An 18,129-nucleotide genomic window follows, 5' to 3' on the forward strand; every position below is an offset into this window, starting at 1 on the left:
GATGAGAGAAACAAACTTGAAGAAGAGTTGATAAATGGAAAGAAAGAAAAAGTGTGAAAATGAAAAATAAAATAAGAAAAGAATGAATGGATGAATGTATGAAACTATTTTTTTTAGAGTTTAATGGATTTGCTCTATCCTAAATTAATTTTGCTCTGTCAAACAATTATTTTTCATGTCGTATAATTGTAGGGTGTGTTTGATTCGTAAAATAGAAAGAATTGGACAGAATAGTACTGGACAAAACAAGATAATATATGACAGGACCAAACTGTATCGGAGAGATATAGGACGATAATATTTTTATATTCGAAAATAAAATGAGTATTTTCATATTTTTTATAGTTGTACTGTGGACAAAAAGTTGTCCTGTGGTTCAGTGAGGGACAACAAATCTTATTTTTGTCCTGTCTCTTGCTATCTAATTTGTCCAGTCCGATAACCAGTTTCAAATCAAACAAGGTACAACAAAAGTTGTCCAGTCCAGTCCCCTATTTTTTAGCAGATTAAACGCACTCATAGTGGAGTATAGTAGAATGATTTGGCAAAATATATGATTGATATTGATTTACATTGTCTGTGTATATACAATTTTTTCTTTTTTTGACATTTTTTTATTTGAGAAAAATGTATATGCACGGACAGTATAAACTACTTTCACACTGTCAATCAATATCAACCGTGTATTCCGCCAAATCACTCGACTATACTTTCTCCGTCCCAAATTATAAGAGAAAAGAACTTTTTTTTTTGCACCGAATTATAAGGGAAAAAATTATTTTAAAAAATGTTTTTACCTTATTCTCATAAAATTAAATGCAAATTGCATTTAATTTTTTTTCTCTCCCCTTGTATCAATAACCAACAACCAATAAAAATTATTTTTACATCTTTCCATTCAACTTATTCCGAGAAAAACCCACAAAAACATATTTCAAATTATCATGTTTTACTTTTTCTTAATAAGTATGAATTTTTTATTTTTCTTATAATTTGGAACGAATGGAGTATCATACATTGAGAAATAGTTGATTCCTATTAGATATGAGTGGAAAATTAATTTTACAACTAACAGATAGAACATATCCATTAAACTCTTTTTATTTTTGGTAAAGACATTTTTGTTTTTTTATTTATGTTTCTTTCTATTTCAGAAAACCTTCTTATCCTATTACATTGCCGAAAAGTGAATTTTCACGCGCTTTTGCTTCGCGCGTGTTTTTACATACTTTGTCTATTTTTAAGTTGATCTTTTTCTTGCTTGTTTTTTGGTTTGTTTTTTACTGTTCTGCTTTTTACATTTATTGCTTAAATTCCTTTTTTATCACTCTCACATTCTTACAACAACTACTCACTCTCCCACTTTCCTTTTTTATTTTGTTTTTTGGGGTACATTTTTGGTCAAGTTATTTATGAAACTTTTTTACCATTGGTCAAAAATTTAAAAACTTTGTTTACCACTTTTATTATTCTTTCTTTAGACTCTTTTTGAATTTCAATATGTATTAATAATTTCTTTCTAAAACTATACTCCTTTCGTTCATTTTTCCTTGTTGTTTTAGAATAATAACATCATTTTATCAAAAAAAAGAATAATAACATCATCAAATTAACAAAGTGTATTTTATATTTTATTTTCCTATTATACCCATATTTTTATTCACCAATAAATTTTATTTTTTTTGTAAACAATTTTTCTTTTTAATAAATTTAATATATTCATTCCGGACACAATTATAAGCAAAAACCACTTTTTAGGTTTACTGAAAAAGTAATGTATCATGTCAATAATATAGACTGGATACATTATTTTTTCAATGAATCTAAAAAGTGTTTTTTTGCTTATAATTGTGTCCGGATGAAGTATGTATGTTAGATACTTTAGCCTCTCAACCATTTGGTCCTGAGTTCGATCCCCGATCAGTGCTTATGGAAAAACATTTGTTCGGAGAGGTCAACCCCTTAAATGGATCTCAGTTTTCTCAAGGCGATTAGTTTCTGCAGTTGCGCGCGGAGGATACCTTTGGTTTACCAAAAAAAATTAATATATTATGTAAAAAAACAAAAATTTAATATGTTATGTACCAACAACATTTAAAAAAAATTAGTTTTTAAAATATATATTAAATTTTTTACGATTTCAACAACTACTTCTAAATATTTGAAAGAATGATATAATAGATAAAATATAACCTTAAATTATTAAAACGATAAGTAATTTGAAATAATTTTTTTCTACTAAAAATGATAAGTAAAAAGGAACAAAAGAGTATTCATTTTTTTTACCAATTAATATATCTCTATTTTTTGGTGGGCTGAATATATCTCTATTTATAGTGCCATACAAACGTAAATTATAATTTCTTTGATAAATTAATCAATGACATTTATTCACTATTAATTATTCCTTGGTAAGGATAACCCATTCTATGCCTAGTCGTTGTATCTTTGAGTCGGTTCTTCATTATATCAATAATTTTTTTATTAATGAAATGAATTAAGTTTATATTTGTAAAAAAAAATATCATTGATTATTTTCAGCACTATCCCTCTATAGCCGAACTTGGTAACACTTGCTTGTAACCTAAGTTGGGGGCATTAAGGTGTTGGAAAAGTATATAATGTTTTGTGAAAAAAATAATTAAATTATGTTAAATGCACTATTTAATTATGATTATGTTTGTCAAAAAAACACTATCCCTCTATATTTTCGATAATAAAATAAGAAGTTAAAAATTTAAGGTTTAATTACACATTTAGTCTCTTATATTTATTTAAGGTTTCAATTTGGTCCCTTACGTTTAAAAAGTATCAATTTGGTCCCTTATACGTTTCCATTAGGTTTCAATTTGGACATTTCCGTCAGTTTTGTCACTAATACCGTTTGAACTATACACGTGTCAATGTGTCAAAGTGTCCACGTGTCTGTCACATATGCGAACTGACTACCACATGTGACAAAACTGACAGAAAGGACCAAATTGAAACCTAATGAAAACATAATGACCAAATTGATACTTTTTAAATGTAAGAGACCAAATTGAAACATAAAATAAACGTAAGAAACCAAATATGTAGTTAAGCCAAAATTTAATCATCATATTGAGAAGCAAACGCTCGTTATTTGTGAGACTTCGTCAAAGTAGTTTTCACATTATTATAGCATTTTTTTTTAATAATTGAATTTTTTTTTGGGAAGATCTTATAATAAAGAATCGAGGGAATATTTATTTGGTAGATATTTTGAGTTTGTTAGGTTAATTTAATTTAGTACAGTAGTGCTTAATACTAGTAATTATTAATTTATTACTCTCTGTTTTTATTTTTGAAAATTGAATGAATGTTAGAATCGATTATAAATGCACGAGTGTATTTATGAATAGTGTGCTTGAACATTTATATACAAAAATCGATTATTAATCTATATATATAAATCCTAGATAGTTCTCCTACTACTCCTTTAAACCCTAATCTATTTAAACCAATGAAATTTTTTCATTTAGTCATATCAGCCACTTAAAATGCCACATCACTTATCCTTATATTGTCATCTCTATCTATCCTTTCTTTTCTTTTCTTTTTTATGTTATAAACCTACAACCATATTCTTATAAATGAGTTTTATTATAAAAATTGGAAAGTTTACTCATAATTCTTATTCATGAGACCTTTCATTTGCATAACGGTAGATTTTAATTACACATCACTTTCTCTAATGCAAAGTAACTTTTTAGTTCACATATTTATTTGCATTTGCACTAATTAAAGACCAAGTGATGTGATTCTTCGATATATATTTAGTTCCATTCTTACACCTAACCTTTTCATTTTGTATTGCCAACTTTCATGTTTTCATGTTTAGGTAGGACAACTTCTTTTGAAGGAATGTTAATATAACTTTGTATAGTTTTTATTATTATTCTCAAGAAAAGGTAACTATTTGTAGTACAATTGTTTTATTTTGGGTCTTAATATCTTGAAGATAATTTTACTCATGACTATTTTGTACTTTTGTTGCATCATTATTGTTCGGGAAGTCTATAAAAAATAGTTGCTCATGTAAGTATATGTGTGTGTGTGTGTGTGTGTGTGCGCGCGCGTGCGTGCGCGCGTGCGTGCGTGCGTGCATGCGCGTGATATGATGAACATAATATGGAACAATTCATTTATATATATGGACGTCAACTGATTATAGAATTTAGTGATACAATAGATTATAGAATTTAAACAAAATATGATAATTTAGTGACAATTGTTTAAACAATTGTTTAGCAAAATATGATGATTTAATGACTATTTTATTTTCTTTTGATTAGATATATTCAATCATTATAGTGACTATTTGCTTCCATTAGTCCATATGTTTTTTTTCTTATATAAACATATAATCGGGCAATTTTTTTTTGTAGTGACTATTTGCTTCCATTAGTCCATATTAATGCATCATTACACATATAAATGTAGGTATATGCAAAGTTGATCAATATGACAATAATGTAAGGAGAAATGATGTGACATTGTAAGTGGATGACATGGCTAAATGAAGAAATTTCATTGGTTTAAGTGGATTAGGGTTTCGAGAACTAATAGGATAACTATCTAGGATTTATATATATAAAGATGTTTATGCTAAGATATTTTTGACTAATGATCCTGAGAGTTGTGTCTCTACCAAGATTATCAATGGAGGAGGAAGGAACCCCGTGTTTAACGATAATCTTCGTTTAAGTGTTAGGACTGTCGATTCTTCTCTCAAATGTGAGATTTGGATGATGAGTAGGGTCAAGAATTATCTTGAAGACCAATTGCTTGGTTTTGCTTTAGTACCTTTGTCTGAAGTATTGATGAAAGATGGAAAACTAGAGAAAGAGTTCTCTCTTTCTTCAACCGATCTATTCCATTCCCCGGCAGGTTTCGTTCAATTGTCTGTTGCTTACAACGGTGCTTCGCCCGATGTTATGGAAATTTCGGCAATGCCTAATGCTGAATTGGATCGAAATGGCATTCAGAAGGACTCGGAAACATGTGAGTCGATCGTTAGAGATTTAGGTAAAATCGAGTTCCCGGATCCGAAAATTGTAAATGAAGATCATATAATGGTTTCAGAATACTTTGGCACTGATAGCTTGGCCACTACTGATACTGAAAATCTTAGTTCTGAAAAAGGTGTTCAATTTGTGGAAAGCTTCTCGGCGGCATGTAGTGCGGAATCTGTTGAACCTCCGAAAGTTGAATCGCCGTCTAGCAGTGTGTCAACAAATGGTGTTGTTTCAAGCACAATTTCAAGCACGAAAGAGAAAACCGTTGATCTCAAAGATGGCGAGAGTGATTCATCGAACGCGTTGCTGAATGAGGCATTTCAAAAGCCTGTTGTGAGTGTGAATATTGAGCCAGAGCCAAAAATGGTGCAGCAGGATATAGTAGACATGTACATGAAAAGTATGCAGCAATTTACTGAGTCCTTAGCAAAAATATTGTTTTATTTTGGGTCTTAATATCTTGAAGATAATTTTACTCATGACTATTTTGTACTTTTGTTGCATCATTATTGTTCGGGAAGTCTATAAAAAATAGTTGCTCATGTAAGTATATGTGTGTGTGTGTGTGCGCGCACGTGCGTGCGCGCGTGCGTGCGTGCGTGCATGCGCGTGATATGATGAACATAATATGGAACAGTTCATTTATATATATGGACGTCAACTGATTATAGAATTTAGTGATACAATAGATTATAGAATTTAAACAAAATATGATAATTTAGTGACAATTGTTTAAACAATTGTTTAGCAAAATATGATGATTTAATGACTATTTTATTTTCTTTTGATTAGATATATTCAATCATTATAGTGACTATTTGCTTCCATTAGTCCATATGTTTTTTTTCTTATATAAACATATAATCGGGCAATTTTTTTTTGTAGTGACTATTTGCTTCCATTAGTCCATATTAATGCATCATTACACATATAAATGTAGGTATATGCAAAGTTGATCAATATGACAATAATGTAAGGAGAAATGATGTGACATTGTAAGTGGATGACATGGCTAAATGAAGAAATTTCATTGGTTTAAGTGGATTAGGGTTTCGAGAACTAATAGGATAACTATATAGGATTTATATATATAAAGATGTTTATGCTAAGATATTTTTGACTAATGATCCTGAGAGTTCTGTCTCTACCAAGATTATCAATGGAGGAGGAAGGAACCCCGTGTTTAACGATAATCTTCGTTTAAGTGTTAGGATTGTCGATTCTTCTCTCAAATGTGAGATTTGGATGATGAGTAGGGTCAAGAATTATCTTGAAGACCAATTGCTTGGTTTTGCTTTAGTACCTTTGTCTGAAGTATTGATGAAAGATGGAAAACTAGAGAAAGAGTTCTCTCTTTCTTCAACCGATCTATTCCATTCCCCGGCAGGTTTCGTTCAATTGTCTGTTGCTTACAACGGTGCTTCGCCCGATGTTATGGAAATTTCGGCAATGCCTAATGCTGAATTGGATCGAAATGGCATTCAGAAGGACTCGGAAACATGTGAGTCGATCGTTAGAGATTTAGGTAAAATCGAGTTCCCGGATCCGAAAATTGTAAATGAAGATCATATAATGGTTTCAGAATACTTTGGCACTGATAGCTTGGCCACTACTGATACTGAAAATCTTAGTTCTGAAAAAGGTGTTCAATTTGTGGAAAGCTTCTCGGCGGCATGTAGTGCGGAATCTGTTGAACCTCCGAAAGTTGAATCGCCGTCTAGCAGTGTGTCAACAAATGGTGTTGTTTCAAGCACAATTTCAAGCACGAAAGAGAAAACCGTTGATCTCAAAGATGGCGAGAGTGATTCATCGAACGCGTTGCTGAATGAGGCATTTCAAAAGCCTGTTGTGAGTGTGAATATTGAGCCAGAGCCAAAAATGGTGCAGCAGGATATAGTAGACATGTACATGAAAAGTATGCAGCAATTTACTGAGTCCTTAGCAAAAATATTGTTTTATTTTGGGTCTTAATATCTTGAAGATAATTTTACTCATGACTATTTTGTACTTTTGTTGCATCATTATTGTTCGGGAAGTCTATAAAAAATAGTTGCTCATGTAAGTATATGTGTGTGTGTGTGTGCGCGCACGTGCGTGCGCGCGTGCGTGCGTGCGTGCTTGCGCGTGATATGATGAACATAATATGGAACAGTTCATTTATATATATGGACGTCAACTGATTATAGAATTTAGTGATACAATAGATTATAGAATTTAAACAAAATATGATAATTTAGTGACAATTGTTTAAACAATTGTTTAGCAAAATATGATGATTTAATGACTATTTTATTTTCTTTTGATTAGATATATTCAATCATTATAGTGACTATTTGCTTCCATTAGTCCATATGTTTTTTTTCTTATATAAACATATAATCGGGCAATTTTTTTTTGTAGTGACTATTTGCTTCCATTAGTCCATATTAATGCATCATTACACATATAAATGTAGGTATATGCAAAGTTGATCAATATGACAATAATGTAAGGAGAAATGATGTGACATTGTAAGTGGATGACATGGCTAAATGAAGAAATTTCATTGGTTTAAGTGGATTAGGGTTTCGAGAACTAATAGGATAACTATATAGGATTTATATATATAAAGATGTTTATGCTAAGATATTTTTGACTAATGATCCTGAGAGTTCTGTCTCTACCAAGATTATCAATGGAGGAGGAAGGAACCCCGTGTTTAACGATAATCTTCGTTTAAGTGTTAGGATTGTCGATTCTTCTCTCAAATGTGAGATTTGGATGATGAGTAGGGTCAAGAATTATCTTGAAGACCAATTGCTTGGTTTTGCTTTAGTACCTTTGTCTGAAGTATTGATGAAAGATGGAAAACTAGAGAAAGAGTTCTCTCTTTCTTCAACCGATCTATTCCATTCCCCGGCAGGTTTCGTTCAATTGTCTGTTGCTTACAACGGTGCTTCGCCCGATGTTATGGAAATTTCGGCAATGCCTAATGCTGAATTGGATCGAAATGGCATTCAGAAGGACTCGGAAACATGTGAGTCGATCGTTAGAGATTTAGGTAAAATCGAGTTCCCGGATCCGAAAATTGTAAATGAAGATCATATAATGGTTTCAGAATACTTTGGCACTGATAGCTTGGCCACTACTGATACTGAAAATCTTAGTTCTGAAAAAGGTGTTCAATTTGTGGAAAGCTTCTCGGCGGCATGTAGTGCGGAATCTGTTGAACCTCCGAAAGTTGAATCGCCGTCTAGCAGTGTGTCAACAAATGGTGTTGTTTCAAGCACAATTTCAAGCACGAAAGAGAAAACCGTTGATCTCAAAGATGGCGAGAGTGATTCATCGAACGCGTTGCTGAATGAGGCATTTCAAAAGCCTGTTGTGAGTGTGAATATTGAGCCAGAGCCAAAAATGGTGCAGCAGGATATAGTAGACATGTACATGAAAAGTATGCAGCAATTTACTGAGTCCTTAGCAAAAATATTGTTTTATTTTGGGTCTTAATATCTTGAAGATAATTTTACTCATGACTATTTTGTACTTTTGTTGCATCATTATTGTTCGGGAAGTCTATAAAAAATAGTTGCTCATGTAAGTATATGTGTGTGTGTGTGTGCGCGCGCGTGCGTGCGCGCGTGCGTGCGTGCGTGCATGCGCGTGATATGATGAACATAATATGGAACAGTTCATTTATATATATGGACGTCAACTGATTATAGAATTTAGTGATACAATAGATTATAGAATTTAAACAAAATATGATAATTTAGTGACAATTGTTTAAACAATTGTTTAGCAAAATATGATGATTTAATGACTATTTTATTTTCTTTTGATTAGATATATTCAATCATTATAGTGACTATTTGCTTCCATTAGTCCATATGTTTTTTTTCTTATATAAACATATAATCGGGCAATTTTTTTTTGTGGTGACTATTTGCTTCCATTAGTCCATATTAATGCATCATTACACATATAAATGTAGGTATATGCAAAGTTGATCAATATGACAATAATGTAAGGAGAAATGATGTGACATTGTAAGTGGATGACATGGCTAAATGAAGAAATTTCATTGGTTTAAGTGGATTAGGGTTTCGAGAACTAATAGGATAACTATATAGGATTTATATATATAAAGATGTTTATGCTAAGATATTTTTGACTAATGATCCTGAGAGTTCTGTCTCTACCAAGATTATCAATGGAGGAGGAAGGAACCCCGTGTTTAACGATAATCTTCGTTTAAGTGTTAGGACTGTCGATTCTTCTCTCAAATGTGAGATTTGGATGATGAGTAGGGTCAAGAATTATCTTGAAGACCAATTGCTTGGTTTTGCTTTAGTACCTTTGTCTGAAGTATTGATGAAAGATGGAAAACTAGAGAAAGAGTTCTCTCTTTCTTCAACCGATCTATTCCATTCCCCGGCAGGTTTCGTTCAATTGTCTGTTGCTTACAACGGTGCTTCGCCCGATGTTATGGAAATTTCGGCAATGCCTAATGCTGAATTGGATCGAAATGGCATTCAGAAGGACTCGGAAACATGTGAGTCGATCGTTAGAGATTTAGGTAAAATCGAGTTCCCGGATCCGAAAATTGTAAATGAAGATCATATAATGGTTTCAGAATACTTTGGCACTGATAGCTTGGCCACTACTGATACTGAAAATCTTAGTTCTGAAAAAGGTGTTCAATTTGTGGAAAGCTTCTCGGCGGCATGTAGTGCGGAATCTGTTGAACCTCCGAAAGTTGAATCGCCGTCTAGCAGTGTGTCAACAAATGGTGTTGTTTCAAGCACAATTTCAAGCACGAAAGAGAAAACCGTTGATCTCAAAGATGGCGAGAGTGATTCATCGAACGCGTTGCTGAATGAGGCATTTCAAAAGCCTGTTGTGAGTGTGAATATTGAGCCAGAGCCAAAAATGGTGCAGCAGGATATAGTAGACATGTACATGAAAAGTATGCAGCAATTTACTGAGTCCTTAGCAAAAATATTGTTTTATTTTGGGTCTTAATATCTTGAAGATAATTTTACTCATGACTATTTTGTACTTTTGTTGCATCATTATTGTTCGGGAAGTCTATAAAAAATAGTTGCTCATGTAAGTATATGTGTGTGTGTGTGTGCGCGCACGTGCGTGCGCGCGTGCGTGCGTGCGTGCATGCGCGTGATATGATGAACATAATATGGAACAGTTCATTTATATATATGGACGTCAACTGATTATAGAATTTAGTGATACAATAGATTATAGAATTTAAACAAAATATGATAATTTAGTGACAATTGTTTAAACAATTGTTTAGCAAAATATGATGATTTAATGACTATTTTATTTTCTTTTGATTAGATATATTCAATCATTATAGTGACTATTTGCTTCCATTAGTCCATATGTTTTTTTTCTTATATAAACATATAATCGGGCAATTTTTTTTTGTAGTGACTATTTGCTTCCATTAGTCCATATTAATGCATCATTACACATATAAATGTAGGTATATGCAAAGTTGATCAATATGACAATAATGTAAGGAGAAATGATGTGACATTGTAAGTGGATGACATGGCTAAATGAAGAAATTTCATTGGTTTAAGTGGATTAGGGTTTCGAGAACTAATAGGATAACTATATAGGATTTATATATATAAAGATGTTTATGCTAAGATATTTTTGACTAATGATCCTGAGAGTTCTGTCTCTACCAAGATTATCAATGGAGGAGGAAGGAACCCCGTGTTTAACGATAATCTTCGTTTAAGTGTTAGGACTGTCGATTCTTCTCTCAAATGTGAGATTTGGATGATGAGTAGGGTCAAGAATTATCTTGAAGACCAATTGCTTGGTTTTGCTTTAGTACCTTTGTCTGAAGTATTGATGAAAGATGGAAAACTAGAGAAAGAGTTCTCTCTTTCTTCAACCGATCTATTCCATTCCCCGGCAGGTTTCGTTCAATTGTCTGTTGCTTACAACGGTGCTTCGCCCGATGTTATGGAAATTTCGGCAATGCCTAATGCTGAATTGGATCGAAATGGCATTCAGAAGGACTCGGAAACATGTGAGTCGATCGTTAGAGATTTAGGTAAAATCGAGTTCCCGGATCCGAAAATTGTAAATGAAGATCATATAATGGTTTCAGAATACTTTGGCACTGATAGCTTGGCCACTACTGATACTGAAAATCTTAGTTCTGAAAAAGGTGTTCAATTTGTGGAAAGCTTCTCGGCGGCATGTAGTGCGGAATCTGTTGAACCTCCGAAAGTTGAATCGCCGTCTAGCAGTGTGTCAACAAATGGTGTTGTTTCAAGCACAATTTCAAGCACGAAAGAGAAAACCGTTGATCTCAAAGATGGCGAGAGTGATTCATCGAACGCGTTGCTGAATGAGGCATTTCAAAAGCCTGTTGTGAGTGTGAATATTGAGCCAGAGCCAAAAATGGTGCAGCAGGATATAGTAGACATGTACATGAAAAGTATGCAGCAATTTACTGAGTCCTTAGCAAAAATATTGTTTTATTTTGGGTCTTAATATCTTGAAGATAATTTTACTCATGACTATTTTGTACTTTTGTTGCATCATTATTGTTCGGGAAGTCTATAAAAAATAGTTGCTCATGTAAGTATATGTGTGTGTGTGTGTGCGCGCGCGTGCGTGCGCGCGTGCGTGCGTGCGTGCATGCGCGTGATATGATGAACATAATATGGAACAGTTCATTTATATATATGGACGTCAACTGATTATAGAATTTAGTGATACAATAGATTATAGAATTTAAACAAAATATGATAATTTAGTGACAATTGTTTAAACAATTGTTTAGCAAAATATGATGATTTAATGACTATTTTATTTTCTTTTGATTAGATATATTCAATCATTATAGTGACTATTTGCTTCCATTAGTCCATATGTTTTTTTTCTTATATAAACATATAATCGGGCAATTTTTTTTTGTAGTGACTATTTGCTTCCATTAGTCCATATTAATGCATCATTACACATATAAATGTAGGTATATGCAAAGTTGATCAATATGACAATAATGTAAGGAGAAATGATGTGACATTGTAAGTGGATGACATGGCTAAATGAAGAAATTTCATTGGTTTAAGTGGATTAGGGTTTCGAGAACTAATAGGATAACTATATAGGATTTATATATATAAAGATGTTTATGCTAAGATATTTTTGACTAATGATCCTGAGAGTTCTGTCTCTACCAAGATTATCAATGGAGGAGGAAGGAACCCCGTGTTTAACGATAATCTTCGTTTAAGTGTTAGGACTGTCGATTCTTCTCTCAAATGTGAGATTTGGATGATGAGTAGGGTCAAGAATTATCTTGAAGACCAATTGCTTGGTTTTGCTTTAGTACCTTTGTCTGAAGTATTGATGAAAGATGGAAAACTAGAGAAAGAGTTCTCTCTTTCTTCAACCGATCTATTCCATTCCCCGGCAGGTTTCGTTCAATTGTCTGTTGCTTACAACGGTGCTTCGCCCGATGTTATGGAAATTTCGGCAATGCCTAATGCTGAATTGGATCGAAATGGCATTCAGAAGGACTCGGAAACATGTGAGTCGATCGTTAGAGATTTAGGTAAAATCGAGTTCCCGGATCCGAAAATTGTAAATGAAGATCATATAATGGTTTCAGAATACTTTGGCACTGATAGCTTGGCCACTACTGATACTGAAAATCTTAGTTCTGAAAAAGGTGTTCAATTTGTGGAAAGCTTCTCGGCGGCATGTAGTGCGGAATCTGTTGAACCTCCGAAAGTTGAATCGCCGTCTAGCAGTGTGTCAACAAATGGTGTTGTTTCAAGCACAATTTCAAGCACGAAAGAGAAAACCGTTGATCTCAAAGATGGCGAGAGTGATTCATCGAACGCGTTGCTGAATGAGGCATTTCAAAAGCCTGTTGTGAGTGTGAATATTGAGCCAGAGCCAAAAATGGTGCAGCAGGATATAGTAGACATGTACATGAAAAGTATGCAGCAATTTACTGAGTCCTTAGCAAAAATATTGTTTTATTTTGGGTCTTAATATCTTGAAGATAATTTTACTCATGACTATTTTGTACTTTTGTTGCATCATTATTGTTCGGGAAGTCTATAAAAAATAGTTGCTCATGTAAGTATATGTGTGTGTGTGTGTGCGCGCGCGTGCGTGCGCGCGTGCGTGCGTGCGTGCATGCGCGTGATATGATGAACATAATATGGAACAGTTCATTTATATATATGGACGTCAACTGATTATAGAATTTAGTGATACAATAGATTATAGAATTTAAACAAAATATGATAATTTAGTGACAATTGTTTAAACAATTGTTTAGCAAAATATGATGATTTAATGACTATTTTATTTTCTTTTGATTAGATATATTCAATCATTATAGTGACTATTTGCTTCCATTAGTCCATATGTTTTTTTTCTTATATAAACATATAATCGGGCAATTTTTTTTTGTAGTGACTATTTGCTTCCATTAGTCCATATTAATGCATCATTACACATATAAATGTAGGTATATGCAAAGTTGATCAATATGACAATAATGTAAGGAGAAATGATGTGACATTGTAAGTGGATGACATGGCTAAATGAAGAAATTTCATTGGTTTAAGTGGATTAGGGTTTCGAGAACTAATAGGATAACTATATAGGATTTATATATATAAAGATGTTTATGCTAAGATATTTTTGACTAATGATCCTGAGAGTTCTGTCTCTACCAAGATTATCAATGGAGGAGGAAGGAACCCCGTGTTTAACGATAATCTTCGTTTAAGTGTTAGGACTGTCGATTCTTCTCTCAAATGTGAGATTTGGATGATGAGTAGGGTCAAGAATTATCTTGAAGACCAATTGCTTGGTTTTGCTTTAGTACCTTTGTCTGAAGTATTGATGAAAGATGGAAAACTAGAGAAAGAGTTCTCTCTTTCTTCAACCGATCTATTCCATTCCCCGGCAGGTTTCGTTCAATTGTCTGTTGCTTACAACGGTGCTTCGCCCGATGTTATGGAAATTTCGGCAATGCCTAATGCTGAATTGGATCGAAATGGCATTCAGAAGGACTCGGAAACATGTGAGTCGATCGTTAGAGATTTAGGTAAAATCGAGTTCCCGGATCCGAAAATTGTAAATGAAGATCATATAATGGTTTCAGAATACTTTGGCACTGATAGCTTGGCCACTACTGATACTGAAAATCTTAGTTCTGAAAAAGGTGTTCAATTTGTGGAAAGCTTCTCGGCGGCATGTAGTGCGGAATCTGTTGAACCTCCGAAAGTTGAATCGCCGTCTAGCAGTGTGTCAACAAATGGTGTTGTTTCAAGCACAATTTCAAGCACGAAAGAGAAAACCGTTGATCTCAAAGATGGCGAGAGTGATTCATCGAACGCGTTGCTGAATGAGGCATTTCAAAAGCCTGTTGTGAGTGTGAATATTGAGCCAGAGCCAAAAATGGTGCAGCAGGATATAGTAGACATGTACATGAAAAGTATGCAGCAATTTACTGAGTCCTTAGCAAAAATATTGTTTTATTTTGGGTCTTAATATCTTGAAGATAATTTTACTCATGACTATTTTGTACTTTTGTTGCATCATTATTGTTCGGGAAGTCTATAAAAAATAGTTGCTCATGTAAGTATATGTGTGTGTGTGTGTGTGTGCGCGCGCGTGCGTGCGCGCGTGCGTGCATGCGCGTGATATGATGAAAATAATATGGAACAGTTCATTTATATATATGGACGTCAACTGATTATAGAATTTAGTGATACAATAGATTATAGAATTTAAACAAAATATGATAATTTAGTGACAATTGTTTAAACAATTGTTTAGCAAAATATGATGATTTAATGACTATTTTATTTTCTTTTGATTAGATATATTCAATCATTATAGTGACTATTTGCTTCCATTAGTCCATATGTTTTTTTTCTTATATAAACATATAATCGGGCAATTTTTTTTTGTAGTGACTATTTGCTTCCATTAGTCCATATTAATGCATCATTACACATATAAATGTAGGTATATGCAAAGTTGATCAATATGACAATAATGTAAGGAGAAATGATGTGACATTGTAAGTGGATGACATGGCTAAATGAAGAAATTTCATTGGTTTAAGTGGATTAGGGTTTCGAGAACTAATAGGATAACTATATAGGATTTATATATATAAAGATGTTTATGCTAAGATATTTTTTACTAATGATCCTGAGAGTTCTGTCTCTACCAAGATTATCAATGGAGGAGGAAGGAACCCCGTGTTTAACGATAATCTTCGTTTAAGTGTTAGGACTGTCGATTCTTCTCTCAAATGTGAGATTTGGATGATGAGTAGGGTCAAGAATTATCTTGAAGACCAATTGCTTGGTTTTGCTTTAGTACCTTTGTCTGAAGTATTGATGAAAGATGGAAAACTAGAGAAAGAGTTCTCTCTTTCTTCAACCGATCTATTCCATTCCCCGGCAGGTTTCGTTCAATTGTCTGTTGCTTACAACGGTGCTTCGCCCGATGTTATGGAAATTTCGGCAATGCCTAATGCTGAATTGGATCGAAATGGCATTCAGAAGGACTCGGAAACATGTGAGTCGATCGTTAGAGATTTAGGTAAAATCGAGTTCCCGGATCCGAAAATTGTAAATGAAGATCATATAATGGTTTCAGAATACTTTGGCACTGATAGCTTGGCCACTACTGATACTGAAAATCTTAGTTCTGAAAAAGGTGTTCAATTTGTGGAAAGCTTCTCGGCGGCATGTAGTGCGGAATCTGTTGAACCTCCGAAAGTTGAATCGCCGTCTAGCAGTGTGTCAACAAATGGTGTTGTTTCAAGCACAATTTCAAGCACGAAAGAGAAAACCGTTGATCTCAAAGATGGCGAGAGTGATTCATCGAACGCGTTGCTGAATGAGGCATTTCAAAAGCCTGTTGTGAGTGTGAATATTGAGCCAGAGCCAAAAATGGTGCAGCAGGATATAGTAGACATGTACATGAAAAGTATGCAGCAATTTACTGAGTCCTTAGCAAAAATATTGTTTTATTTTGGGTCTTAATATCTTGAAGATAATTTTACTCATGACTATTTTGTACTTTTGTTGCATCATTATTGTTCGGGAAGTCTATAAAAAATAGTTGCTCATGTAAGTATATGTGTGTGTGTGTGTGCGCGCGCGTGCGTGCGCGCGTGCGTGCGTGCGTGCATGCGCGTGATATGATGAACATAATATGGAACAGTTCATTTATATATATGGACGTCAACTGATTATAGAATTTAGTGATACAATAGATTATAGAATTTAAACAAAATATGATAATTTAGTGACAATTGTTTAAACAATTGTTTAGCAAAATATGATGATTTAATGACTATTTTATTTTCTTTTGATTAGATATATTCAATCATTATAGTGACTATTTGCTTCCATTAGTCCATATGTTTTTTTTCTTATATAAACATATAATCGGGCAATTTTTTTTTGTAGTGACTATTTGCTTCCATTAGTCCATATTAATGCATCATTACACATATAAATGTAGGTATATGCAAAGTTGATCAATATGACAATAATGTAAGGAGAAATGATGTGACATTGTAAGTGGATGACATGGCTAAATGAAGAAATTTCATTGGTTTAAGTGGATTAGGGTTTTGAGAACTAATAGGATAACTATCTAGGATTTATATATATAAAGATGTTTATGCTAGGATATTTTTGACTAATGATCCTGAGAGTTCTGTCTCTACCAAGATTATCAATGGAGGAGGGAGGAACCCCGTGTTTAACGATAATCTTCGTTTAAGTGTTAGGACTGTCGATTCTTCTCTCAAATGTGAGATTTGGATGATGAGTAGGGTCAAGAATTATCTTGAAGACCAATTGCTTGGTTTTGCTTTAGTACCTTTGTCTGAAGTATTGATGAAAGATGGAAAACTAGAGAAAGAGTTCTCTCTTTCTTCAACCGATCTATTCCATTCCCCGGCAGGTTTCGTTCAATTGTCTGTTGCTTACAACGGTGCTTCGCCCGATGTTATGGAAATTTCGGCAATGCCTAATGCTGAATTGGATCGAAATGGCATTCAGAAGGACTCGGAAACATGTGAGTCGATCGTTAGAGATTTAGGTAAAATCGAGTTCCCGGATCCGAAAATTGTAAATGAAGATCATATAATGGTTTCAGAATACTTTGGCACTGATAGCTTGGCCACTACTGATACTGAAAATCTTAGTTCTGAAAAAGGTGTTCAATTTGTGGAAAGCTTCTCGACGGCATGTAGTGCAGAATCTGTTGAACCTCCGAAAGTTGAATCGCCGCCTAGCAGTGTGTCAACAAATGGTGTTGTTTCAAGCACAATTTCAAGCACGAAAGAGAAAACCGTTGATCTCAAAGATGGCGAGAGTGATTCATCGAACGCGTTGCTGAATGAGGCATTTCAAAAGCCTGTTGTGAGTGTGAATATTGAGCCAGAGCCAAAAATGGTGCAGCAGGATATAGTAGACATGTACATGAAAAGTATGCAGCAATTTACTGAGTCCTTAGCAAAAATGAAGCTTCCTATGGATTTTGAAAGTGGACCAACTAGAAAGGATTTATAAGAATCAATTGGTGTAAATAAATAGAGCAAAAATGATTTCATACCGTTAACCAATCATAGCTTTTAAATCATTTTCTTTAAAAAATAAATAATAAAAAAACTATATATATATATATATATCTATATCTATATATATAATTCCTAAATAGTTCTCCTAACCCTAATCCTCTTAGACCAATCAAATTATTTCATTTAGCCACATCATCCATTTAAATCCAAATAAATCACTCTACAATGCCACATCATTTCTACTTATATTATTATTATTATTATTATTATTATTATTATTATTTATTATTATTTTATTATTTCATCTCTATACTTTTCATATTCTACATTTATAAACTTATGACTTTTTAATATACACTCAATCTATATATATAAATCCTAGATAGTTGTGGAATTGTCTATCTAAACCCTAATCCACAAACCAATGAAAACTTTTCATTTAGCCATATCATCCACTTACATTCATTTAATGTGGGGTACTAA

At 33.4% G+C, this 18,129-nt stretch overlaps 8 protein-coding genes across 8 annotated transcripts; all 8 read left to right on the forward strand.

The window, feature by feature from the left end:
- Nucleotides 1–4,438: 4,438 nt before the first annotated feature.
- Nucleotides 4,439–5,495, forward strand: LOC123889111. Its single transcript, XM_045938307.1, has 2 exons — nucleotides 4,439–4,460; nucleotides 4,621–5,495. The coding sequence occupies exons 1-2, from the start codon at nucleotides 4,439–4,441 to the stop codon at nucleotides 5,493–5,495; spliced, it is 897 nt and encodes a 298-aa protein (XP_045794263.1).
- Nucleotides 5,496–5,953: 458 nt separating this feature from the next.
- LOC123889113 lies at nucleotides 5,954–7,010 on the forward strand. The gene is made up of 2 exons (XM_045938308.1): nucleotides 5,954–5,975; nucleotides 6,136–7,010. Exons 1-2 carry the CDS (start codon nucleotides 5,954–5,956, stop codon nucleotides 7,008–7,010), a joined length of 897 nt encoding a protein of 298 aa, XP_045794264.1.
- Nucleotides 7,011–7,468: 458 nt separating this feature from the next.
- On the forward strand, nucleotides 7,469–8,525 carry LOC123889114. Its single transcript, XM_045938309.1, has 2 exons — nucleotides 7,469–7,490; nucleotides 7,651–8,525. The coding sequence occupies exons 1-2, from the start codon at nucleotides 7,469–7,471 to the stop codon at nucleotides 8,523–8,525; spliced, it is 897 nt and encodes a 298-aa protein (XP_045794265.1).
- A 458-nt stretch (nucleotides 8,526–8,983) lies between these two features.
- LOC123889118 lies at nucleotides 8,984–10,040 on the forward strand. The gene is made up of 2 exons (XM_045938339.1): nucleotides 8,984–9,005; nucleotides 9,166–10,040. The coding sequence occupies exons 1-2, from the start codon at nucleotides 8,984–8,986 to the stop codon at nucleotides 10,038–10,040; spliced, it is 897 nt and encodes a 298-aa protein (XP_045794295.1).
- Nucleotides 10,041–10,498: 458 nt separating this feature from the next.
- LOC123889119 lies at nucleotides 10,499–11,555 on the forward strand. Its single transcript, XM_045938340.1, has 2 exons — nucleotides 10,499–10,520; nucleotides 10,681–11,555. The coding sequence occupies exons 1-2, from the start codon at nucleotides 10,499–10,501 to the stop codon at nucleotides 11,553–11,555; spliced, it is 897 nt and encodes a 298-aa protein (XP_045794296.1).
- Nucleotides 11,556–12,013: 458 nt separating this feature from the next.
- LOC123889122 lies at nucleotides 12,014–13,070 on the forward strand. The gene is made up of 2 exons (XM_045938344.1): nucleotides 12,014–12,035; nucleotides 12,196–13,070. The coding sequence occupies exons 1-2, from the start codon at nucleotides 12,014–12,016 to the stop codon at nucleotides 13,068–13,070; spliced, it is 897 nt and encodes a 298-aa protein (XP_045794300.1).
- A 458-nt stretch (nucleotides 13,071–13,528) lies between these two features.
- On the forward strand, nucleotides 13,529–14,585 carry LOC123889123. The gene is made up of 2 exons (XM_045938345.1): nucleotides 13,529–13,550; nucleotides 13,711–14,585. Exons 1-2 carry the CDS (start codon nucleotides 13,529–13,531, stop codon nucleotides 14,583–14,585), a joined length of 897 nt encoding a protein of 298 aa, XP_045794301.1.
- Nucleotides 14,586–15,202: 617 nt separating this feature from the next.
- LOC123889124 lies at nucleotides 15,203–17,638 on the forward strand (the record flags this gene model as incomplete). The annotated part of the gene is made up of 2 exons (XM_045938346.1): nucleotides 15,203–16,072; nucleotides 17,588–17,638. Coding segments are annotated over 2 exons (921 nt in total), but the record flags the coding sequence as incomplete, so codon positions are not given.
- Between the last annotated feature and the right edge of the window lie 491 nt (nucleotides 17,639–18,129).

The sequence above is a fragment of the Trifolium pratense genome, linkage group LG6 (assembly GCF_020283565.1).
Source record: "Trifolium pratense cultivar HEN17-A07 linkage group LG6, ARS_RC_1.1, whole genome shotgun sequence".
NCBI lineage: Eukaryota > Viridiplantae > Streptophyta > Magnoliopsida > Fabales > Fabaceae > Trifolium > Trifolium pratense.

Excerpts from the sequence above, each read along its gene's own strand:
- LOC123889111 (XM_045938307.1), top strand. The coding sequence starts at position 4,439 with ATGCATCATTACACATATAAAT. Across the intron at positions 4,461-4,620 it reads GCATCATTACACATATAAAT|ATGTTTATGCTAAGATATTT; the intron begins GTAGGTATATGC and ends ATATATATAAAG.
- LOC123889113 (XM_045938308.1), top strand. The coding sequence starts at position 5,954 with ATGCATCATTACACATATAAAT. Across the intron at positions 5,976-6,135 it reads GCATCATTACACATATAAAT|ATGTTTATGCTAAGATATTT; the intron begins GTAGGTATATGC and ends ATATATATAAAG.
- LOC123889114 (XM_045938309.1), top strand. The coding sequence starts at position 7,469 with ATGCATCATTACACATATAAAT. Across the intron at positions 7,491-7,650 it reads GCATCATTACACATATAAAT|ATGTTTATGCTAAGATATTT; the intron begins GTAGGTATATGC and ends ATATATATAAAG.
- LOC123889118 (XM_045938339.1), top strand. The coding sequence starts at position 8,984 with ATGCATCATTACACATATAAAT. Across the intron at positions 9,006-9,165 it reads GCATCATTACACATATAAAT|ATGTTTATGCTAAGATATTT; the intron begins GTAGGTATATGC and ends ATATATATAAAG.
- LOC123889119 (XM_045938340.1), top strand. The coding sequence starts at position 10,499 with ATGCATCATTACACATATAAAT. Across the intron at positions 10,521-10,680 it reads GCATCATTACACATATAAAT|ATGTTTATGCTAAGATATTT; the intron begins GTAGGTATATGC and ends ATATATATAAAG.
- LOC123889122 (XM_045938344.1), top strand. The coding sequence starts at position 12,014 with ATGCATCATTACACATATAAAT. Across the intron at positions 12,036-12,195 it reads GCATCATTACACATATAAAT|ATGTTTATGCTAAGATATTT; the intron begins GTAGGTATATGC and ends ATATATATAAAG.
- LOC123889123 (XM_045938345.1), top strand. The coding sequence starts at position 13,529 with ATGCATCATTACACATATAAAT. Across the intron at positions 13,551-13,710 it reads GCATCATTACACATATAAAT|ATGTTTATGCTAAGATATTT; the intron begins GTAGGTATATGC and ends ATATATATAAAG.